Raw genomic sequence first — 25,837 nt, forward strand, 5'->3', positions numbered from 1 at the left:
GGTATGTGATGTCCCCATGCATTGGAACTCAATACTGCACATGTTGGAATTATTTGTGAGCAGAAGAGGGCAGTTGTTGACTACCAGCATCAACAAGGCCGTCGGTATTCAGTTCAGAGTCCATGATGGCTGTAAAAAAAATATTTACACAGTAGGTTGATATGTACCCCCAGGGGGAAATGTTGGTCAGCCCATACACTTAGGGTACCGTTATACCTAGCGATATGACGCGGTCAGGATCGCTGGTGCGTCGCTAGTGAGCTGCCACACAGGCAGATCTCACTAGCGACATCGCTGGGGTCGGGGATCGCTACTTACCTGTCAGACGAGGCGATCCTGCGTCCACGCGTCGCTCATCGTCACAGCAGGAAGCGCCGCAGGAAGTGACCGACGAGGAATGATCCATGAGCTTCTCGCGCGATCAGCGATAACCAGCGGGGGAGCGGTCGGAGCTAAGTATCACATGCAGCGATATTGCTAGCAATATCGCTGCAACGTCACAAAATCGGTGACTTTACAGCGATATCGCAGTGTGTAGCGGGGGCTTTAGTGTATGGGCTTTACAAGTATAGGAGACCTGCTCCTGTAAACTGGGAAAACATTTTACAGAGACCATCCTCCACATTTCTTCCTTGGGGGATTGGAGTGTGTGCAAATTTTGGGCAGACGTTGTAGTCACTTCATGGGTATTCAATGCATAAGCAAACAGTATGGCAGTACCAAATGAATACTGGGAACTTTGGTTGCATGTGGCCATCCATTACCTCAGTTCAAAGGCTTATTGGGGTGTGTGGAACTTTGGTGCAGGGCAGGCCTTGCATTCAATGCATAAGCAAACAATATGGGAGTACCAAATGAAAAATGTGAACTTGGTTTTCCTGTGGTCGTCCAGTACATGGGTTCAAAGGCTTATTGGAGTGCATGTACCTTTGGTGCACTGCAGGCCTTGAATTCAGTGGATAAGCAAACAGTATGGGAGTACCAAATGAATACTGGGAACTATGTTTGCATGTGGTCATCCATGACGTCTGTTCAATGGGTTGTTGGGGTGCGTCCAAATTTTGGGTAGCCCTGCCACTCACTGCATACGCAATAACAGTATAAGAGAACCAATGTTTAATAATGGGAACAACAAATCATAGCCAGCTGATGGCTCTCTAAGAATAGTGAGGGCCGACTGCTGGCCCTCTAAAAATAGACTTTCTCACTTTCAGAGTCCCTCATTCATAAATGAAACAGGATGTGTCTGATGATGTGTCACACACCACATGGCCAAAGAAGGTTGTAAACTGTTAAAATTACATTTCCTAGTGAATGCATTTGTCTTGGTTGACAAATGCTAAAGTTGAAAAATGCATCAAAAATGCTACGTGTTAACATAGCCCAAGTGGTTGAGGAAAAATGCTTCCAGGGGCATTCCCCATGATGTTCCCATGTCATTTTAGCACTGTTTCCATCATTTTCAGATGTTTTTAGACTTTAGAAGGACCCCCGGGGGAGTCGCAGTAAAAATACTCGGTTTTCCCATATGCTTACATTGGGCTTGTTGCTCAGGTCGAGTACCCGAGTATTCCAATTTGCTCAACCTGAGCAACGAGCACCCTAGCATTTTCGTGCTCGCTCAGCACTAGCTGGAACTCTACACTGCAGATGTTGGAAAGGATTTGTGAGCAGAAGAGGGCAATTGTTGACTACCAGCATTAACAAGGCCATCAGTATTTAGTTCTGACTCCACACATAAGACCTCAGGAGTGGACATGGATGTCAGACATATGTGAAACCTACAAAACTTTGAAGAGTACATCAAGATGGTGAGCGGTGATGTCGCTTCTCTGTATTCTGAAAAGCTCTCTGCTCACAATGAAAGAGGATGCATTGCAAGCGGAACACGATGAGACGGAGCAAGGAACCATACAAGGTGATTACACACAGCCCAGCCTCATGTCATTCTAACGTGAATTGGTTGACAATGATGTGGAGGAAGAACAGAAGCTAGTTTTATGCACTATAGACGGTACTACAAGCACAACTGTCATACTGTCTGTTCAGCATGGATTGCCTGAGGACAGGGAGAAGGACAGCATGGTCAGTCATCCTCTTGGTAAGGACACGGAAGTCTTGCCTGTTAGCAGTCTGGCATGCATGACTGACTTTATGCAGCGCTGCCTTTCCATTACCCTCGCATTCAAAAAATTTTGGGTGACAATACTGGTTGGTGACACTTCAAGACCCACTCTACATTGAGAACATTCGATCTCTTATTCCAGAGGCAGACAGGTCGACTAAAATGGAGCAGTACCAGAGGGCACTTGTTGCGGAATTATTAAAAAAATTCCCATCTGAAAACGCTGGTGGCAGAGGTCACAGTTTGTTGGACAACCAAGGAGTAGCGGTGAGAGAGACACAACTCCAATCCAGCAGAGGCAGGGGAACACTGGCAAAGTTCTGGGAGAGTTTTCTCAGACCCTCCCATCGCACTGGCCCTAAGGCGTGGGGTACTCTAACACAGTGTGCAAAGTTTTGAAAGATGCTGAGGGAGTACCTTGCTGACCGTACCAACGTCCTCTGTGATTCCTCTGTGCCTTTTAATTTTTGAGTATCCAAGCTGGACACGTAGCATGAACTGGTTTGCTATGCCTTGGTGGTCCTGGCCTGCCTTGCCGCTATCGTTTTGTCAGAGCGGTGCCGCTGGTGGAATTATAGCTGTTAAGTGCATCCGTCTGTCAACTGAAAATACAGACAGGCTGACTCCTATAAAAATGAACAAGAGCTGGATTGGGCCAGACTTCTCTACACCACCGAATGATAACAGCGAAACATAACTTCAAACCCAGTTTTAATTTTTGTGATGTATATTCCCGTGCACCTCTTCACACCCACACATGGGTATACGCTTCCTGATTTTTGCTGTTATCCTCCTCCTTGTCCTCATCCTTATCAGCCATCACCACTAGATCACCATGGTAACCGTGGTCTGTGATGCAACAGCCACATTATTGTGTTAAAGGGTGTTTTTGATGTCAATAAAATTAAAAAAAATTTTTTACACATTATGTTGATGTGTACTCCCCAGGGGGGACATGTTTGTCAGCCCATACATTTAAGGCCCCGTCACACACAGCGATCTCGCTAGCGAGATCGCTGATTTTGTGACGCCACAGCGATCTCGCCAGCGAGATCGCTGTGTGTGAAGGGGATCAGCGATCGGCCCCCCTGCCAGGTATCGCTGATCGTGCTCGATCGGCCTGGGCCATTTTTTGATTGCTGGTCTCCTGCTGGCCAGCATGCATCGCTGCATGTGGCAGCAAGAGACCAGCGATCAGCAACGCTGGTTTCTAATGTAAACATCGCAGCTCCTTGTATTGCCAACTGTTTAGCAATAAGGTTCGGGTACGGCTTTAAAGAAGGCTACTACTTGGATATAACACAATTTTATTATACAATGATTATAAAACACCAAATTAATGGAATGGCAGATATAATATTACCCTGTCTTGTTTACATAGAGAAATAAGCATCAATACATTACCAAGTAGTATTGCAACATCACTTCTCCACTGGAGGGACCCCACAGTGTCAGTGAGAAGGAAAATCTTGTCATCACAGAAACCGTGCACCCACGATAGCTTCTGGAAAATGTCCCTTGCTGGAAATGTCCCTACCTCACTGACACAGGTCCACCTTTTTATACACAATATTCCCACATTCCCTCTGTGCAGTATGCTGAGTCATCAGAATCTTGAAACTGCACAAGACTTCAAGGTCTGTTTGCTATAGCCTCTTAGTGTGTTTGCACCAACCAGAGATTTGTTTGCCAATAGTATGTCAACCTAGACTCTGTTTGCCTCTGGTCAACTTGTCAAAGTTGCCTATTACTGTTCAAAGTTCAACATATGTTGCTTGTTACAAAGTTAACTCTTCATGCTCATAGCATAATGCTCTAAGATGGTGGCATATGGTCAGCATGACTTCCATAATCACCTATTCTGAAAACTGGATACCTATCGTAACTCAGACACACACTCAGACATGTCAAGATATGTATCACAATCGGTCCTCGATTATGGATGTCATGCACGACCCAATATTGACTATTATTGAGCACAAGACTTCCTTGTTCAAGCAGCATAAATATTCATTATCTAGACAGTTGTTATTCCTATTGTCCTAGCTTATATGTAAGAATATACCACACAACTCTTATATTAGAATACCACACAGAATTAGTTGGAAAGCTTCTTTCCATCAACCACCCCCAAGTGAAGGTATTCAGTCAAAGCAAATATCACTTGTGTGCAAATCAGGATAAGGAATCTTTGAAACACAGAGCTTCAAAGACCACAGTGCAATTCCTTGTCTTACGGTATTGACACAGAGCAAACGCTTTGTGTCTCAGTATCAAAGTCCAGATTACACCCTAGTATTGCAATATAGTGTTTGGATTCAAACAACCATATTTCATATTTGCAATACTTTCTACCCTTGGTCTAATGACCACACTATATCAAAGCATATAAACAATATATTACGATATGTAGGCTATAAGATATCCATATTTTTATTAGCACCACACTCCTGGATACCCGATGTTTACATTAGAAACCAGCTTGCTCGCTGGTCCTGATCGCTGGAGGGGCTGTCTAACAATGTCCCAGCGATCCCATCCATGTCGGATCGTTGGTGGGATCGCTGGGACATCGTTATGTGTAACGGGGCCTTAAGTGTATGGGCATTACAACCATAGGAGATCCGCTGGGAAAAGATTTTTAGCAGGCCCTACTCCATGTCTCTTGAAAGGGGTATTGGGATGCAACCAAATTTGGAGCAGTCCTTGCATTGACCTCATGGGCAAACATTATGGGAGTAGCAAATTATGAAAAATGGGAACTTTGGTTTCATGTGGCCATCCAGTACGTTGTTTCAAAGGGTTATTGGGGTGCGTGTAAATTTGGGGCAGGGCAGGCCTTGCATTCAATGCATAGGCTAACATTATCGGAGTACCAAATTAAGAACAATGGGAACTTTGGTTTCATGTAGCCATCCAGTACGTTGGTTCAAAGGGTTGTTGGCCTGCATGTAACTTTGGGGCAGGGCAGGCCTTCCAGTCAATGTATATGATAGCAAATTAAGAAAAAGGGGTGTGACGAGCGTCAGCTTACGCTGAGTCATTTTCCTTTTGAATGAGTGGACCCTCGGGGCCGTGGCACCCACCCATCTAGTGCGAGCTGACCTAGTGAGAATCCACCCCCTATACAGGGAGTGTCAGGGGCAAGACCAAGGGGGTGAGCCACCACAGCAGCTGGACCAGATGGCCGGCTCAGGGAAACAAGACAAGGCGAGACAAGACGTTAGTTCAAGGAAACTTCATTAAGGAACACTTCTGGGTACAACAGGTGCAAAACGTGAACACACAAAGTACAAAAAGCAAGATGCGTGCAAGGGCACGCCGAGGTCCAAGGCATGAGGAACACTTCAGGGTATAAGAGGTGCAAAACGTGAACACACAGAGTACATAGAGCAAGGTGCGTGCAAGAGCACGCTGAAGTCAAAAGCATGGTACGTGCAGATGGTAGAGGCAGGAGACATCGGTCTCCGGACAGCAGGCAACGATCAACCGGGAAATCAGGTTCTGTAGCTCTGAAGGTGATCAGCAGGTTCCGGACATCCGGTAAGCAAACCAGGGTTCCATGCAAGGAGACAAAACAAAGTTAGAAACAGGATGCGTGTCACCGAACACGCCTGGACCAGGTTCACAGGACGGAGGCCTGCGCATGCCAAGGGGCATGCCAGGTACAGGGACGGTGGCCTGCGTGTGCGAGGAGACACACCAGGGAGAGATACAGGATGGAGGCCTGCGCGTGCAGAGAGCACGCCAGGGACAAGGTACAAGGACGGAGGCCTGCGCGTGCAGAGGGCACACCAGGGAGAGGCACAAGGACGGTGGCCTGCGCGTGCAGAGGGCACGCCAGGGACAAGTACAAGGACGGTGGCCTGCGCGTGTGAGGACACACCAGGGACAGGTACAAGGACGGAGGTCTGCGCGTGCAGAGGGCACACCAGGGAGAGGCACAAGGACGGTGGCCTGCGCGTGCAAGGGCACGCCAGGGACAGTGCGAGAACAGGGTTAGGGCCTGTGTGTGCAAGAGGGCACGACAGGATACATGGCAAAACCTGCGTGTACTTTTATAGAAGTACGGGGAGGTATGCAAAGGGCAGGCGAGGACCTGCGCGTGCTATAGAGAGCACGCAGAGCACAGTGCAGAAACAGCGTGAAGTGCAAGGAAGCACAGAGAGCACAGCTGGGGCACTGACTAGCTAATCAGGCTGCGGCACTGACAGATGGGCAAGACTCCAGCGAACCCGACTGAAGCATGGCTGGCGACACAGCTGTCACTGACCGAGCACGGCAGCTGAGGCACAAGCAGGCGGGCACGGCTAGGGCGGGCACGGCTGAGGCACAAACAGGAGGCTAGGAAGGCCAGGCGCATGCAAAGGGCACACGAAGCAACAGAGTAAGGCAAGACAAGAAACCAGGCAGAGCATAGGCAGAGTACGGAACTAGGAACTGAAGCACAGGCAGAAACACGGAGTCAGATCAGAGCGAGAACTGAGCTAGCAGCGGAGCGTAGGCCAAAGCCCAGAGCCAGGCCAGGGGTGAGCCTTGGGACTAGCCTAGAAATGTGCAAGAGAGCACAATAGGAAAGAGGAGGAATGGTGCGTGTGTCAGAGGGCACTACAGAGCACCATAGGAGAGAGCGAGGCAAAGACTGAGACCATAGGGAGGAACAAGGCAGAGCAAGGCAAGGTACGGAACAAGGCATAGCGAAAACAGGCAAGGCAGGGAACATAGAAAGTACTACAAGGCAAAGCAAGGCATGGACAGACATGGCACGAAGGACAAACACTAGACAAGACACAAGACAAGAGACTGAGTACGAGCACGGAGCGTGTGCAGAGACGCATGACAGAGCAAAGCGCAAGGACACAGAATAGAGGGAGCGACCCAGCAGACCAAGCAGCCATGCAGGGAAGCAACACAATTCTCAGGCCCTGAGCATAGGAAGGGGCGGTCTGATATAGGGCATAGCACCTCCACTTCCCGGTCAGAACCAGGGAAGAACTTCCAGTTCAGATCCTCCAGGATCACAGGGAGCAGTCACCTGATCAGGATTCCAGACATGCAGGGATGATTTCAGAACCAGTGCTGAAACCTAGGCAGGTCACATGATCAGAGTTCCAGACATGCAGAGATGAATGCAGAACCAGCCTCTGCTGTAACATAGGAAGGACACATGATCAGGGGTTCTAGACATGACGAGACGATCACAGAAGGCAGACCAGAAACGCAGGCATCCCGCAGCTCAACAGTCATGAGGTGAGTGTGCACACTGCTCTAGGGAACATGCAGGATAGCAGACATGAGATGCGCGTGCACACCTCTCCAGGGGTCATGAGGCAAAACAGGCATGGCGGACATGACAGACATGGCGAGCATGACAAGGGGAACTTGGTTTCATGTGGCCATGCAGTACATTGGTTCAAAGGCTTATTGGGGTGCGTGTAACTTTGGGGCAGGGCAGGCCTTGCATTCAGTGCATAGGCTAACAGTATGGCAGTACCAAATAAATAAGAATACTGAGAACAAACTGCTGTCCCTTTAAGAAGATTAAAGTCCATCTGATGGCCCTCCTCCTTTAACAGTCCCTCCTTCGTAAATGAAGCAGGATGTGTCTGATGATGTGTCACACACCACATGGCCAGCTAAGGTTGTAAAATGTTAAAATGATATTTCCCAGTGAATTCATTTGGTTTGGTTGTGTCAGGATCCAGTCAGCGCCGGGGAACTGCCACGGCTGAGCAGGGTTTCTCACCCACACTGCGGGAGGGCCCGGGATCAGATACTGGAGGGAAAGTTCAGGCAGATGGGACCTGCGACGCTGAAGGTAGTAAGAGGCACAAGGACCTACGATCATGTGACCACAGGGGGCGGGGCTTATCATCCTACTGCAGAAGATGATTGTAGGATTCTACTACAGGAGTCCTGGAGTAGAGGCGAGGGGAACTCAGGTCAGGCAAACATGGAGAGAACGGCGCGACACCAAAGGGACGAGCAGAGAATAGTCAGAACGTACGCAATGAGTCATACATGGAGATAGCAGCACAGTACAAGAGGGGCAATCAGAGAATGGTCAGGACATAGGCAATGAGTCATACACAGAGAGGCCAGCGTAGTACAGGAGGGACAGGCAGAACTCGTAACAGGGACCGAACCAGATCAAAACCAAACAAGCATAAAGTATCACAGGCAAAAAGCACACCAGGGTCACACACACTCGGCCAAGGGTCTGAGTATAAGCGACGAGAAAAGAGCCCACAATGAGGCTTTAAAAAGCCTCCCAGAATCTCAGAGTGAGGCCATCCAGATTAACCTCTGAACTACCTAATCCCACAAACTAAGCAGATCATGACAGGTTTAAAACAATGCTAAAGTTGAAAAACGCATCAAACATAGCCCAAGTGGTGGAGGAATATTTTTGCTTTGGATTATTTATTTGGCCTTACATACAAATCATTACCCTGGAAAAGATGTTTCATAACATACTTCCCAGGAAAATCAATTTTGTTTTTGTTTTTGTATGTTTTATTGTGGGCCCGGAAAAGTGGAGTAAGACTCTGACAACATGGTTCACAGCAGTGACCTGGGATTCAGAAATGCTTCCAGGGGTCTTCCCAATGATGTTCCCATGTCATTTCAGCACTGTTCCCATCGATTTCAGATGTTTTCAGACCCTAAAAAGACCACCGGGGGGGGGTCGCGGCAAAAATGCCTGGGCTTCCTATAGACTTACATTAGGTTTGTTGCTCAGGTCGAGCACCCGAGCATTCCAATTTGCTCGACCCGAGCAATGAGCACCCGAGCATTTAGTGCTTGTCTATCACTAATAATAATGAAAAAAATCCACTAATAAATACACATTTTTATGTAAAAAAAATGAAATAAACAAAAAAGTACGCATGTTTGGTATCATCGCATCCGGAAAAATCCGATGTATAAAAGTGTCACACTAGTTAACCCCTTCAGTGAACGCTGTAAAAAAAACAAAAAAAATTGCAAATTATGCTTTATCACCATACCGCTTGGAAAAAGTGGAATAAAACGCGATCAAAATGACGAATGTAAATAAAAATAGTATAACTGAAAACACCATCTTGTCCCGCAAAAAAGCAAGCCGCCATACCGCTCCATGAACGGAAAGATAAAAAAGTTATAGCTCTCAAAATACAGTGATGCAAAAATAATAATTTTTTATGTAAAAGTATAAAAGTTTTAATTGTGTAAAAGCGCCAAAACATAAAAAAAGATATAAATGTGGCATTGCTGTAGTCATACTGACCCGAAGAATAAAGCTGCCTTACCACTTTTACTACATGCAGAACGGAGAAAAAAAAAACAATTCCTGAATTGCTGTTTTTTGTTTATTCTGCCTCCACAAAAATCTGAAATTTCTGAAGAAATTTTACCACTATCATAAAGTACAATATGTGACAGAAAAAAAAATGTCTCAGAGTCAGCGGGATCCATTGAAGTGTTCCAGAGTTATAACCACATAAAGTGACAGCGGTCAGACTTCCTTGTCATCCTCCTTGAGATGGTTCTACTCCGTCATTGGAGTCCAGCTGTGTTTAATTAAACGGATAGGACTTGATTTGTAAAGGCACACACCTGTCTATATAAGACCTCACAGCTCACAGTGCATGTCAGACCAAATGAGAATCATGAGGTCATAGAACTGGCCAAGGAGCTCATAGACAGAACTGTGGCAAGGCACAGATCTGGCCAAGGTTACTAAAGAATTTATGCAGTACTCAAGGTTCCTAAAAGCACAGTGGCCTCCATAATCCTTAAATGGAAGAAGTTTGGGACCACCAGAAGGCTTCATAGACCTGGCCATCCAGCTAAACTGAGCAATCGTGGGAGAAGAACCTTGGTGGGAGAGGTAAAGAAGAACCCCAAGATCACCGTGGCTGAGCTTCAGAGATGCAGTAAGGAGATTGGAGAAAGTTCCCACAAAGTCAACTATCACTGCAGCCCTCCACCAGTTGGGCCTTTATGGCAGAGTAGCCTGGCGGAAGCCTCTTCTCAGTGCAAGACATATGAAAGCCCGCATAGAGTTTGCTAAAAACACATGAAGGACTCCCAGACTATGAGAAATAAGATTCTCTGGTCTGATGAGACAAAGATAGATCTTTTTGGTGATAATTCTAAGCAGCTTGTGTGAAGAAAACCAGGTACTGCTCATCACCTGCCCAATACAATCCCAACAGTGAAACCTGGTGGAGGCAGCATCATGCTATCGGGGGTGTTTTTCAGCTGCAGGGACAGGACGACTGGTTGCAATTGAAGGAAACATTAATGCAGCCAAGTACAGAGATATCCTGGATGAAAACCTCTTCCAGAGTGCTCTGGACCTCAGACTTGACTGAAGGTTCACCTTCCAACAAGACAATGACCCTAAGCACACAGCTAAAATAACAAAGGAGTGGCTTCAGAACAACTCTGTTACCATTCATGACTGACCCAGCCAGAGCCCTGACCTAAATCCAATTGTGCATCTCTGGATAGACTTGAAAATGGCTGTTCACCATCCAACCTGATGGAACTGGAGAGTATCTGCAAGGAAGAATGGCAGAGGATCCCCAAATCCAAATGTGGAAAACTTGTTACATCATTCCCAAGAAGTCTCATGGCAGTATTAGCTCAAAAGGGTGCTTGTACTTCATAATGAGCAAAGGGTCTGAATACTTATGACCATGTGATATTTCAGTCTTTCTTTTTTAATAAATTTGCAAAAATGTCTACATTTCTGTTTTCCTCAGTCACGATGGCGTGCAGTGTACATCAATGAGAAAAAAATTAACTTTTTTGAATTTATCAAAATAGCTGCAATGAAATAAAGAGTGAAATATGTAAAGGGGTCTAAATACTTTCCGTACCCACTATATATATATATATATATACACTCACTGGCCACTTTATTAGGTACACCTGTCCAACTGTGTGTTAAGACTTAATTTCTAATCAGCCAATCACATGGCGGCAACTCAGGCATTTAGGTTTTTCCAATCTTCTACTGTCCAATTTCGATGAGCTTGTGCAAATTTTAGCCTCAGTTTCCTGTTCTTAGCTGAGAGGAGTGGTACCCAGTGTGGTCTTCTGCTGCTGTAGCCCATCTGCCTCAAAGTTCGACGCACTGTGCGTTCAGAGATGCTCTTCTGCCTACCTTGGTTGTAACGGGTGGCAATTTGAGTCACTGTTGCCTTTCTATCAGCTCGAACCAGTATGCCCATTCTCCTCTGACCTCTGGCATCAACAAGGCATTTCCGGCCACAGAACTGCCGCTCACTGGATTTTTTTTCTTTTTCGGACCATTCTCTGTAAACCCTAGAGATGGTTGTGCGTGAAAATCCCAGTAGATCAGCAGTTTCTGAAATACTCAGACCAGCCCTTCTGGCACCAACAATCATGCCACGTTCAAAGGCACTCAAATCACCTTTCTTCCCCATACTGATGCTCGGTTTGAACTGCAGGAGATTGTCTTGACCATGTCTACATGCCTAAATGCACTGAGTTGCCGCCATGTGATTGGCTGATTAGAAATTAAGTCTTAACACACAGTTGGACAGGTGTACCTAATAAAGTGGCCAGTGAGTGTATATATATATATACCCACACACCGTATTTTGGGGAAAATGGGGTGCATTTTATAATACAGATATACCTTATTATTGGCACGCCGTGGCGGGTGTCCAGTGGCAGTGCTTCAGTGTGTCCAGGTGGTGGTGCTGCGTCCAGGTGGCGCTGATGCGCTGTGTCCTGGTGGCGGTGCTGCACTGTGCCTCAGTGGCGTTGCTGTGGGGGGTTCTGCCAACATTTTGTGAAAGGCCTGTGACCCCGGCAGATCCATGGTTACCTGTGTGGTGGACTCCGGGAAAATGGCCAATATAGATATTGTAGGGATCTGTACTCAGCTGCTGTTGAGGTAGGCACATGAAGAGGTATCACTGGAATGTCCAAGCAAGTTTATTTTAACGGCATAAACTGCTCTGGTTAGAAAAAAGAAATGAACAGCCTTTTCTGGTACAAAGTAACAAACAGGAAAAAAAATACTCAGTCCATGTAGTAGAGTGGTTCCACCCGCACAGGTCAGTGTCTTTAGCACACACAATGGAGGTCTCCACACCTCCAGCCCCAGACACTGAATGAGGCAATTGGCCTCCATTTTATTCAGCAAAGCACAACTCTGGTGTGGGTATATGTGAGCGGTCATTCCCACGCATCTCTTATAACCACTCGTAATACTCTGCCCTGGAGCGGCCCAAACAATCCTCTCAGCACTATATGTGCTGGAGCATATTTCCAAGCTCGCATCACTGCAGCTAATAGCCGTGATGACACATATCTCCCATCAATGACTTGCTCGGAGGTCATCTTGCATACCCTCCCCCTCTGTCCAAAGCTGGAGGGCTTGGCACCTTCTGCCAAAAACAGTTGATCCTCGACACAGCATCAGCATTGCCATGCAGTTTCCTTGACCTATGCTCCACATGGAAGTTGAAATCCTGAAGCGCTAGGAACAACCTGGTCACTCAGGCATTGTTCACTTTTTTCTCCCTCATCCACTTCAGTGAGGCATGGTCTGACACCAGTCTGAACTTCCTGCCTTAGAGAGTCCAATGCCCACTTGATGGCTAAACACTCCTCCTCTATGGAGTAGTTTTTCTCACATGATAATAACTTTTGGCTGAGATACATTATGGAGTGCTCTTCCCCCATTCACCTCTTGGGACCAGACATCTCCCAGCCCGACATCTGACGCTTCCATCTTGACCACAAATTCCTTTGAGAAATCAGGTGCTACCAGCACCGCTGTTGACACAGGGCCAGCTTCAGTTCCTGGAAGGCTGTCTCAGTTTCTGGAGACCACTTCTGTCTGTCAGAGAGGCAGCTACCATGGCGAAGTTTGGAATAAATGGGCAGTAATAGCCCACAATGCCCAGGAATGCCCTCACCTATTTTTTTGAGAGGGGTTGTGGCCAGTCCTAGATTGCATCAACTTTGTTTATTTGAAACTTTATTTTGCCCATGCCTACAACATAGCCCAAGTATCTTGCCTCCTCCATTCCTAAGGCACATTTTCTTGGGTTTATAGAAAACCCTGCCATCCGTAGAGCATCAAATACGGCCTGGACTTTACTCAGATGGCTCCCCATATCCTGGCTGAAGATTACAATGTCATCCAGGTAGGCCACCACGTACCTTTTGTGGGAGGCTAGGACCTGGTGCATGGCTCTCTGGAATGTAGCAGGAGCGCCAAATGGCATCCTTGTATAATGGAAGCACCCATCTGTCATTGAAAAGGCAGTCTTCTCCTTGGCATCTTGGGACATAGGAATTTGCAAATAACCATTTTGTGAGGTCAAGAGTAGTAATGTACCGAGCCGGCCCTAGTCTCTCAGTTAGTTCATCGACCCAGGGCATTGGGTAAGCATCGCACTTGGAGACTTCATTCAGCTTCTTATATTCATTGCAAAACCACCATTCCCCATCGGGTTTCAGCACTAAGACTATTGGACTGGACCAGACACTCTTGGACTTTTCGATAACTCCCAGGCTCAGCATCCGCTTTACTTCCTTCGGGATTACCTTCCGACGAGTTTCCAGGATCTGATATGGCTTCACGTTGACCCAGACCTGAGGCTCCGAAAGGAACTTATGCTCTATAACCTTCATACACCCCTGAAGTTCTTCCTTTGCAGCAACTCCTGGCACTGATGCTTCTGCAAGGGGGATAAGGTGTCTGCCACCTTGACATCCTCTGCACTGACATTGGACTTGGCCAGCAAGCAAGTGGCTTCTTCAGGTACTCTGTCCTGCCCAGTTTGATTAGGTTCACATAGTACACCTGGTAGGGCTTTCGCCTCCCTGGTTGATGCATTTTGTAGCTGACCTCCCCAACTTTCTCCACTACCTCATAGGGACCATGCCACTTGGCCAAGAATTTTTGTGTCTACTGTGGGTACCAGCATCAATACTCGATCTCCCGGGTTGAAGTGTCTCATCCCTGCAGGCCTATTGTAGAGCCTCGACTGTGCCTTATGTGATTTGAGGAGGTATTCTCTCACGAGGGGCATCACCATGGCAATCTTCTCTTTCATCTGAGCCACATGCTCAATTACACTCTGGTAAGGTGTACACTCCACCTCCCACATCTCTTTTGCTACGTCGAGGAGCACGTTTTGACGATGCGGCGACCTGCGCCGAACACAACGTGTTGCAATTTGTTTTTGTCGCTGCATCATCAAAACGACGCATGTGGACGCATCCGCATATATCCACACAGCCTGCATACTAATGTTAAAGATAGGTACACAGGCCACATGCAGACGTAGGCGGAACTGAATGGAGGAGGTGCGGCCATAGGCTGAGCTTCACGGAGGAAGTCTGCAGCCCTCCGCAGCTCTGCCGAACGCTAGTGTGAAACAAGCCTTAATGAACTGTACGGTCACCCACGGGAACTGGACGGAGTATGGTCCAGCGTGTTTAGAGACAGCAAAGTTAATGTTACTGTATGTTCCAGTGATGAACGTAATGGACTGTTCCTGGTACGATTTATGATTGCATAATTAACAGCATGGACCTGTTTATATGAGAAAACCGTTACTGTGTGCCTTCATCTCGTTGCCAAGTGAGGGTCACCCAACACATGCAGTAAGCGCTGTCTCACAGTTCTGATCAAAATATTTTTTTTACAAGAAAGTCAAATTGTGACTAAACGTTTGTGGGATAAGCGGCTATAATGTTAAGGAAACGTTTAATACATTTTCTGGGCAACCTAGATCCCTGCTTTCTAACAAAACATCGTTGTCTACAGATCCAAATTCCACTGTAATGTTTTCAACTCCATACAGTCCTCAATTTCATTAAATTAAAACTATTGTGAAAAAATACCTACCGGTAATTGATTAGGATGAAAAATTACATCAGATTATTGGGACTGGCTGCAGATATGTAGCCAAAAGGGGTTTCAGTCTAGGCAATTCACTCTCCCCCAGCCTACTTAAACAACACTCAGCTTCTAAATCATGGCTGTCTACAACCGACTTTTACAAATGTACCGGTAGTCATTGTAACGTGTGTGTTTATGCATTAGACAAAACTAAAACAATTCAATCTTTTTGCTTTTCATGCTTTTGAAAAAATTTACAATCCTATTTGAGGTGGGAATAAGCAAAAATTGTTAACCACACGGGAAGCTTTTTGGATCTTGAAGCTAGATACCAAATACCCTAGGGGCATGAACTCGAGAAACTATTTATTTTATATTTATTGACATGTTCTTAAAAATAAAGTCTTTTAATGAAATAATTAAACACACAGGTTTGCCATCTTTATTAAACTTCCAATCCAAGCGAAGCCCTCATTCTCCTGTATGTAATAAAAAATAAAAATGCAACAATATATCATACCTGTCCACTGTACAGTCAAGTCCCACGCTGTAATCCATCTCAGGTCAGGCGGGGCCACTGTGCAGCCTCAGTGACATCAGCGGTGGTCACTGAGGCTGCGCAGACTCACCGCCTGAACCTCGGTGAACTCGGCAGCGTGGGAAAATGTTCAGAATCTTTCCCACACTACTTTCATCTCCGGTAAGGCTGGGAAACAACTTTTCAGTCATTCCGCAGTAGTTTACAGCCGGGGTGATAGCATTAGCACCACTCCCGGTTGTAAACTATTTAACCCCCTGAGATGGATTGCAGAGTTGGACATGACTGTACGGCGGATAGGTATGGAATATTGTTGCTTTTTTATTTATTTTCTTTTTTTTAACAGCAGAACAAGGGCTTTGATTGGGTTGGGAGTTTAACAAAGATGGCAAAAATGTGTGTTTCACTATTTCATTAAAATACTTTTATTAACCCTTTCATACTATAAGATTAATAATGGATAGGTGTCAATATGACAGCTATCATTATTAACCGCCTTAGTGTCACCTTACAATAGCAAGGTGACATTAACCCCTTATTACCCCATATGCCACCGCTACACGGCAATGGGAAGAGAGAGGCTAAGTGCCAGAATTGGTGCATCTTACAGATGCGCCTCTTCTGGGGTGGCTGGGGGCAGATTTTTTAGCCAGGGGGGCCAATAGCCATGGTCCCTCTCTAGGCAATTAATATCTGCCCTCAGTCACTGGCTTTCCCTCTCTGGTGGAGAAAATTGAGAGGGATCCCACACAATTTTTTCCTGTGAATTCTTTAATTCAACACCTACAGCTTCAATATTTTACACACACACACACACTAATCACATTATTAGTTAGGGACATATATAAATCTAACTGATATGCAATGGTTTACTGTATGTAAGCCATGTCTCATATCCTGTCTGCTTCTGCAATGATTTTACAGAAGCCGACAATTGAATTATCACCTATTCTGCTATCGATATCTCTATGAAATATAAATATATATATATGTGTGTGTGTCAAATATATATATATATATATATATATATACACTGTGTATACATGTATTCTTTCCTGTTTTAACCTGTCAGTGAGATTTTACAGTATACCGCACGGAATTGACTGCTTTTCTAAAGGATACCGGTGCATATTTCTCGCAAGTCACACGCATGGTTTGTGTGTAATCCATTTTTTTATCGCACCCATAGATTTGTATTGGCGAGTCTTGGCCGAGATACGGTGCAAATCGCAGCATGCTGCGATTTCACCCACACATATAAAATGGGCGAGAAAAAAACGGATGATGGGAGCTGCCCCATAGATTAACGTTGGCCCGAGTGCTAAGCGATTTTTTTTTTTTGCATAGCACTCGTCTGTATTTTAAAGAGTGGTCAGATTTAAAAAATTTGGCTCTGTCAGCCAGGGTTTTTGTTGCAGCCGCTCCTGTGCCGTCCCTGCGGTGTACATCTATGTTCTGGGGCCCAAAAGAGCAAAAAAAATTTTAAAAAAGTTTCACTTGTTAAAAAACAATGAAATGTGCCTTCTGCTTTTTATGTTTTTTTACTTTTGCAGGAATTGTTGGAGCCAATTTTCTTTTGAAATATTTTAATATCTGTTTTTTTTTCTGGTGTTTTTCTTGTAATATAGGAAAGCCTAAGGCCAGAAATAGCCCCATAAAACACTGTACATGGAGACTTTGGGATCAAATAATTTTTGTCCGTTGTGTTTGTGCAAAAGAAAAACCTTTTCTAAAAGCCTCAAACTTCTGTGTGTGACTCAGACCTGAGATCTAACTTGATAGAAGATTACAGTGCGGGGAAGACGGGAAACCTTCATATAGACGGCCGGTGGGGATGGAGTCAGTGACGGACTCCGGCCAAATATGTTTCTGGAGCCGTAGTAGAAGATGTAGATGTCGTCCTCATCATGAAGTAGTTATTTCTCCTGTCACGTGTAATGAATATCTCCTGCAGTATTGCTAATGCCGATTCCAGTGTCGGTTAGGCTAGTTTCACATTAGCGTTTTTTGCGCAGGGCATCGTGCGCATAAAAAACGCAAAGAAAAACGCAAAACACGTGCTTTTTTTAGCATCATGCGTACGCTGATGCGTCAAAAAAACGCAGCGTTGCTTGCGTTTTACATGCGTTTTTGCATGCGTTTGCGTTTTTTATGCACATGCGTTTTTAGGTGTGACATTTTTTCCATTGTCTAGACCACATTCCAGACTTGTTTACCTCAAAAACGCATGCGCAAAAAAACACAAAGCGTGCGCAAGACCATGCGCATGCATGCGTTCCCATAGACTTCAATGTGTTGTTTTTGCGCATTCTGTGCGCAAGCGTGCGCATGCGTTTTTTTGACGAGACATGTCGGACCAAAAAATGCAACATGTTGCGTCTGGCGCGCCTGGCGCGAAAGACAAAAAATGCATGCGCACGAAAACGCAAGTGTGCGCAAGACCATGCGCACGTCATGTTAAACATAGGTGCGCATGCACACGGGTGCGCACAATGCGCTGCGCACAAAAGCGCTAATGTGAAACCAGCCTAAATGAGACAAGAATTAATGTTATGGAAGATGAGTCTATGAGAAACGTATTCAGCTGCCGACTCCGAGGAAGAAACTGCTTGTTGTCTGTGGCCTAAATATATAGGTTTTATTAGTAGATGTAAAGAAGGAAACCAAATACTGTAAAATAATAAATCTCCTCATATGTTCCCCTTATTATCTCCAGCAATTGTATTATTACACAGGATTTTTATGATGTTACATCGGATCATCTTCTCATTCAGGTCTCTACAATATCAGATCCTCTCAGATCTTCTACATAAGAGAATTTTCCTGAATTACCCATCAAAGATGGATATGGACAGAGACAAGATGGCGGAGAGGATATTACACCTCACCCTAGAGATCCTCTTCCGGCTTACTGGAGAGGTGAGAGATTCTGATGACGTCACATTACATAGTAGCATAGTTATTAAGGTTGAAGGAAGACTTTACACTGTGTTCCAAATTATTATGCAAATGATATTTTTCTCTGATTTTCCTAAGTGGTCGGTGCAAATGACAGTCAGTCTAATAAAAGTCATCACCTGTTAGAGTATACATCAAATTTTATTGAAGAAACCTCCCAATGATAACAGTATAATCTCCAAAATGAAACTCAAATTGCACTGTTCCAAATTATTAGGCACAGTAGAATTTCTTAACATTTGATATGTTTTATAGAACTGAAAATGCTCATTTGTGGAATTTGCAGCATTAGGAGGTCACATTCACTGAACAAAAAGGATATTTTGGAGTTAAATAGCTTAACAGGCCAAGTTAGATGTTAACATAGGAACCCTTCTTTGATATCACCTTCACAATTCTTGCATCCATTGAACGTGGGAGTTTTTGGAGAGTTTCTGCTTGTATTTCTTTACATGGTGTCAGAATAGCCTCCCAGAGTTGCTGTCTTGATGTGAACTGCCTCCCTCAGAGACCTTTTGCTTGATGATACTCCAAAGGTTCTCTATAGGGTTGAGGTCAGGGGAAGATGGTGGCCACACCATGAGTTTATCTCCTTTTATGCCCATAGCAGCCAATGACTCAGAGGTATTCTTTGCAGCATGAGATGGTGCGTTGTCGTGCATGAAGATTATTTTGCTCCTGAAGGCACATTTCTGCTTTTTATACCATGGAAGAAAGCTGTCAGTCAGAAACTCTATATACTTTGCAGAGGTCATTTTCACACCTTCAGGAACCTTAAAGAGCCCTACCAGCTGTTTCCCCATGATTCTGGCCAAAAAAACATGACTCCTCCACCTCCTTGCTGATGTCGCAGCCTTGTTGGGACATAGTGGCCATCCACCAACCATCCACTACTCCATCCATCTGGACCATCCAGGGTTGCTCGACACTCATCAGTAAACAAGACTGTTTGAAAATTAGTCTTCATGTATGTCTGGGCCCACTGCAACCATTTCTGCTTGTGAACACTGTTTAGGGGTGGCCGAATAGTAGGTTTATGCACCACTGCAAGCCTTTGAAGGATCCTACACCTTGAGGTTTGAGGGACTCCAGAGGCACCAGCAGCTTTAAATATCTGTTTGCTGGTTTGTAATGGCTTTTTAGCAGCCACGATCTTAATCCAATGAACTTGCCCGGCAGAAACCTTCCTCATTCTGCCTTTATCAGCACAAACATGTCTGTGTTTAGAATCAACCACAAATCTCTTAACAGTACAATGATCACGTTTAAATTTTTGGGAAATATCTAATGTTTTCATCTCTTGACCAAGGCATTGCACTATTTGATGTTTTTCAGCAGCAGAGAGGTCCTTTTTCTTTCCTAAATTCCTTGAAACCTGTGCCCTGCTTAATAATGTGGAACATCATTCTTAAGTAGTTTTCCTTTAATTGAGCTCACCTGGCAAACTAATTATCACAGGCGTTTGAGATTGATTTCAGTGATCCAAAGAGCCCTGATACACAATAGCATCTATGAGTTTATTTGAAAAACAAAAAATAACATCTTTAGGACACTTAAATCCAATTTGCATAATAATTTGGAACACAGTGTAAGTCCATCCAGTTCAACCCATATCCTGTCCTAACCTGCCCTAACTTGTTGATTCAGAGGAAGGAAAAAAAACCCATGTGGCAAACAGTAAGCTCCACATTGGGGAAAACATTCCTTCCCGACTCCACATACGGCAATCAGACTAGCTCCCTGGATCAACGCAATATTAAGGAAACTAGTGTATATACCCTGTAATATTATACTTTTCAAGAAAGGCATCCAGACCCTTCTTACATTTTAGGAGGGAATCACTCATTACAACATCATATGGCAGAGAGTTCCATAGTCTCACTGCTCTTACAGTAAAGAATCCGCGTCTGTGAGTATGCTTAAACCTTCTTTCCTCCAGACGTAGAGGATGCCCCCTTGTCCCCATCACAGGTCTAAGAGTAAAAAGATCATTAGAAAGGTCTTTGTATTGTCCCCGCATATACAGTATTTATACATTGTTATAAGATCACCCCTAAGCCTTCGATTCTCCAAACTAAATAACCCCAAGTGTAATAACCTGTCTTGGTATTGCAGACCCCCTAGTTCCCTAATAACCTTGGTCGCTCTTCTCTGCACCCGCTCCAGTTCAGCTATGTCTTTCTTATACACCGGAGACCAGAACTGTACACAGTATTCTAAGTGTGGTCGCACTAGTGACTTATATAGAGGTAAAATTATGTTCTCCTCATGAGCATCTATGCCTCTTTTAACCCCTTAAGCCCCAAGGGTGGTTTGCACGTTAATGACGGGGCCATTTTTTACAATTCTGACCACTGTCCCTTTATGAGGTAATAACTCTGAAACGCTTCCATGGATCCCGGTGATTCTGACAATGTTTTCTCGTGACATATTGTACTTCATGTTAGTGGTAAAATTTCATTCAAATAACTTGCGTTTATTTGTGAAAAAAACGGAAATTTGGTGAAAGTTTTGAAAATTTTGCAATTTTCCTACTTTGAATTTTTATGCCCTTAAATCAAAGAGATACAGCACACAAGAAACTTGATAACTAACATTTCCCACATGTTTACTTTACTTTACGCTGATACCCCATATGTTGATGTAGACCACTATTCGGGCGCATGGCAGAGCTCAGAAGGGAAGCAGCGCCATTTGACGTTTTTGGCTGGAATTGAGATCGGACACCATGTCGCGTTTGGAGAGCCCCTGATGTACTAAAACAGTGGAAACCCCCCACAAATGACACCATTTTGGAAACTAGACCCCCCAAGGAACTTATCTAGATGTGTGTTGAGCACTTTGACCCCCCCAGTGCTTCACAGAAGTTTATAACGCCCGGGCGTGAAAATAAAAAAATCTTATTTTTTCCACAAACATGATCTTTTAGTCACCAATTTTTTTATTTTCCCAAGGGTAACAGGAGAAATTGGACCCCAAAAGTTGTTGTCCAATTTGTCCTGAGTACGCTGATACCCCATATGTGGGAGAAAACTACTGTATGGGCACACGTCGGGGCTCGGAAGGGAAGTAGTGACGTTTTGGAATGCAGACTTTGATGGAATGGTCTGCGGCTGTCATGTGCATTTGGAGAGCCCCTGATGTACCTAAACTATTGAAACTCCCCACAAGTGACCCCATTTTGGAAACTAGACCCCCCACGGAACTTATCTAGATGTGTGGTGAGCACTTTGAACCCCCAAGTGCTTCACAGAAGTTTATAACGCCTGGGCGTGAAAATAAAAAGATCATTTTTTTCCACAAAAATGATATTTTTGCCCCCAATTTTTTTTATGGGGAACAGGAGAAATTAGACCACAAAAGTTGTTTTGCAATTTGTCCTGAGTAGGCTGATACCCTATATGTGGGGGTAAAACACTGTTTGGGCGCATGGCAGAGCTTGGAAGGGAAGGACCACCATTTGACTTTTTCAACTCAGAATTGACTGGAATTGAGATCAGACGCCATGTTGCATTTGGAGAGCACCTGATGTGCCCAAACAGTGGAAACCCCCCAATTCTAACTCCAACCCTAACCCCAACACACCCCTAACCCTAATCTCAGCCCTAACCCTAGCCCTAACCCTAACCCTAACCCTAGCCCTAACCCTAATGGGAACATGGAAATAAATACATTTTCTTTTAATTTTATTATTTTTCCCTTACTAAGGGGGTGATAACGGGGGTTTGATTTACTATTTATGGTGGGTTTTTATGTTTGGCGGCTGTCGCACGCTAAAAGACGCTTTTTATTGTAAAAATAACTTTTGCATCACCACATATTGAGAGCTATAATTTTTCTGTATTTTGACCCACTGAGTCATGTGAGGTCTTATTTTTTGCGGGACGAGTTGATGTTTTTATTGGTACCATTTTTGGGCACGTGACATCTGATCAGCGATCTGTCACAGGCAGTGCAGCAGGCTTCATCGTGCCTGCGCTTTGCAGGCACTGAGGAAGCCGGCTCCCTGCAGGCCCCCGAAGGTCCCCATCGCCATCTTGGATTCGGGGGCCTGCAGGGAAGGAGCCCGCCGCAGCAGCGCTGCACATTGCTCTGCCATGGGGGGCTCAGGGAAGCACGGAGGGAGCCCCCTCCCTGACGATGCTTCCTTTTAACCCCCCATACACCGTGATCGTGTTTGATCGCGGTGTGCAAGGGGTTAACATGTCGGGGGCGGTCCGTGACCGCCCCTGACACATTGTGTCGGGTGTCAGCTGTGATAATCAGCTGACACCTGGCCGCGATCAGCGGCGCTCAGCACGTGGGTGCCGCTGATCGCTATGACGTACTATCCCGTCCCTGGGAATTAAGTCCCAGGGCACATGGATGGGATAGTATGTCTCATGGCAGAAAGGGGTTAATGCATCCCATTATTTTATTTGCCTTTGCAGCAGCTGCCTGACACTGGCCACTAAATGGGAGTTTGTCGTCCACCCATACACCCAGGTCTTTTTCAGTGACAGTTTTTCACAGTGTTTTACAATTAAGCACATAATTATACATCTTATTTCTTCTGCCCAAGTCCATGACCTTACATTTATCCCCATTAAAGCTTATTTGCCATTTATCAGCCCAAGCTTCTAGTTTACATAAATCCTCCTGTAATATAAAATTGTCCTCCTCTGTGTTGATTACCCTGCAGAGTTTAGTGCCATCTGAAAATATTGAAATTCTACTCTGTATGCCTCCTACAAGGTCATTAATAAATATGTTAAAAAGAAGCGGGCCCAATACTGACCCCTGCTGTACCCCACTGCTAACCGTGACCCAGTCCGAGTGTGCTCCATTAATAACCACCCTTTATTTCCTATCCCTGAGCCAGCTCTTAACCCACTTACACATATTTTCCCCTATTTTCCCCTATCCCCATTGTTCTCATTTTATGTATTAACCTATGTGTGGCACCGTATCAAAAGCTTTTGAAAAGTCCATATACACTATGTCCACTACGTTCCCTTGGTCCAGTCCGGAACTTACCGCTTCATAAAAGATTATCAGATTAGTCTGACAGGAACGGTCCCTTGTAAACCCATGTTGATATTGGGTCATGAGGTTATTCTTCTTCAGATACTCCAGTATAGTATGTCTTAGAAAACCCTCCAGGATTTTACACACAGTTGAGGTTAAACTTACTGGCCTATAATTTCCAAGTTCAGTTTTTGTCCCCTTTTTGAATATTGGCACCACATTTGCTATACGCCAGTCCTGTGGTACAGACCCTGTTATTATGCAATCTTTAAAGATTAAAAATAATGGTCTATCTATGACTGTAGTACTCGGGGGTGTATCCCATCCGGGCCCTGGGATTTGTCAATTTTAGTGATTTTTAGACACCACCATACTTCCTGCTGGGTTAAGCAGGTGACATTTAATGGAGAATTTTTTTTTATCACTGATCATGTTATCCGTCATGGGATTTTCTTGTATAAATACTGTTGAAAAAAAGTCATTTAGCATATTGGCTTTTTTCTCATCCTCATCCACCATTTCACTCAGAATATTTTGAAGGGGGCCAACAGTATCATTTTTTAGTTTCTTACTATTTATGTATTTAAAGAATATTTTCTGATTATTTTTACTTTTTCTGGCAATGAGTCTCTCTGTCTCAATCTTTGCTGCCTTATTTGCTTTTTACAGAATTTATTTAATTTTACATCATTCTTATCTAAGGTAATAACAGATGGACAGAACTGGAGAGGTGAGGACTCTGGAAATGTCTGTAGTGAGATTTATTAATGTCTCTTCATAACCAGGATTACACAGTAGTGAAGAAGACCTCTAGTGAGCGCTGTCAGGACCCTGTGTCTGAGGGATGCGGAAGACCCCTGAGCCCAATCACGGGACCTCCACCTCACCCCCTGATACATGAGGACATCAATGACCAGAAGATCCTAGAACTCGTCTACAAGATGATTGAGCTGCTGACTGGAGAGGTGACACTGCTGGGAATGCTGGGACATTATACAGTAATGCTATGAAGGGATCAGGTTGTTGATGGTATCATTGTATGTGTCAGGTTCCTATAAGGTGTCAGGATGTTGCTGTCTATTTCTGCATGGAAGAGTGGGAGTATTTAGAAGGACACAAAGATCTGTACAAGGACGTCATGATGGAGGTTCCCCAGCCCCTCACATCACCAGGTAATAGACAGGACTAAATACACATGGCCTATAATTATCTGTATGTAAAGAATGAATTCAGTCGCTGTATGTGTTTCCTCCAGATCTATCCAGTAAGATGACAACACCAGAGAGATGTCCCCGTCCTCTTCTTCAACAGGACTGTAAACAAGAAGATCCCAATGTTCCTCAGGATCATCAGGTAGATGGAGAGAAGGTGTCATGAGATCTCCCCTATGATGTGTAGACGGCTGTGAAGGTCTTGTGTTCAGTCTTGTTTTATCCCCCAGTATTATGTGTTTTAGGCCAGAAGGTCCATTTCTCACGGACGAGAATCGCACAAATGTTTCATGAACAGTGATCCGTATGTCATCCGTGTGCAATGTGAGGATGCGATTTTCTCGCATCCAAGTATCTGTGTGACATCTGTATGTCGAGATTTTCTCGCCGGCTTACAAAATGGACATATAATGGGTCCATAGCCTCAAATGTTTGTGAAAACATATATAGAGAGAGAGAGAGAGAGAGAGAGTGACCATCTACAGTGAAGACATCGGGATGTCCTTCAGACTGGAAAAGTGTGGCCGGTCGGTAATAAAGAGAGGCAAGGTAGTCAAGATCGATGGAGTGGAATTACCAGCAGGGCATACAGCAAATGTACAGACATGCTACAAGTACCTCGGCATCCCACAGGGATACGGTAACCATGATGAGGAGGAAAGGAAAGCAGCAACATTCAAATACCATCAAAGGGTAAGACAGGTCCTGAAGAGCCAGCTCAATGGGAAGAATGAAATACTTGCCATCAATACATATTCCCTGCCAGTTATCAGATACCCTGCTGGCATAGTGTGCTGGCCAAAAGAAGAGATGGAAGCTGTAGATGTGAAGACACGAAAGCACCTCACAATGCATGGAGGTCTTCACCCTAAGTCTAGCACCCAAAGATTGTATACCAACAGAAAGGAGGGTGGTCGAGGCTTGATAAGCATCCAAGCCACCATCATGGATAAAACAAGGAATATCCAGGAATACATCAGAAGAATGGCGCCAGAAGATGAAATGCTGAGAGAAAGCCTAAGGCAGCAACAACTACAGATCTGGAAGGAAGAACAGGAACATGAAGCGCCATGGCAAGACAAGGCGCTGCATGGGATGTACCACCGACAGATAAT

At 44.9% G+C, this 25,837-nt stretch overlaps 2 protein-coding genes across 3 annotated transcripts in view; both read left to right on the plus strand.

Moving 5' to 3' along the window:
• The window catches only part of LOC141047073 (uncharacterized), a 503,490-nt gene that overhangs the window by 13,566 nt on the left and 464,087 nt on the right, over positions 1 to 25,837 (plus strand). The gene's annotated exons all lie outside the window — the stretch shown is intronic.
• LOC141047077 (oocyte zinc finger protein XlCOF7.1-like) overlaps positions 18,325 to 25,837 on the plus strand; it is a 30,558-nt gene continuing 23,045 nt past the window's right edge. For both annotated transcript variants that reach the window (XM_073542020.1, XM_073542021.1), the window contains exons 1-4: positions 18,325 to 18,465; positions 24,297 to 24,476; positions 24,560 to 24,683; positions 24,767 to 24,864. In XM_073542020.1, coding sequence (XP_073398121.1) covers positions 18,388 to 18,465; positions 24,297 to 24,476; positions 24,560 to 24,683; positions 24,767 to 24,864 — 480 coding nt within the window. In that variant the 5' untranslated portion in view covers positions 18,325 to 18,387. The remainder of the gene's footprint in view (positions 18,466 to 24,296; positions 24,477 to 24,559; positions 24,684 to 24,766; positions 24,865 to 25,837) is intronic.

The sequence above is a fragment of the Dendrobates tinctorius genome, unplaced genomic scaffold (assembly GCF_039654945.1).
Source record: "Dendrobates tinctorius isolate UK_male_01 unplaced genomic scaffold, ASM3965494v1 ptg000126l, whole genome shotgun sequence".
In the NCBI taxonomy this organism is placed as follows: Eukaryota; Metazoa; Chordata; class Amphibia; order Anura; family Dendrobatidae; genus Dendrobates; species Dendrobates tinctorius.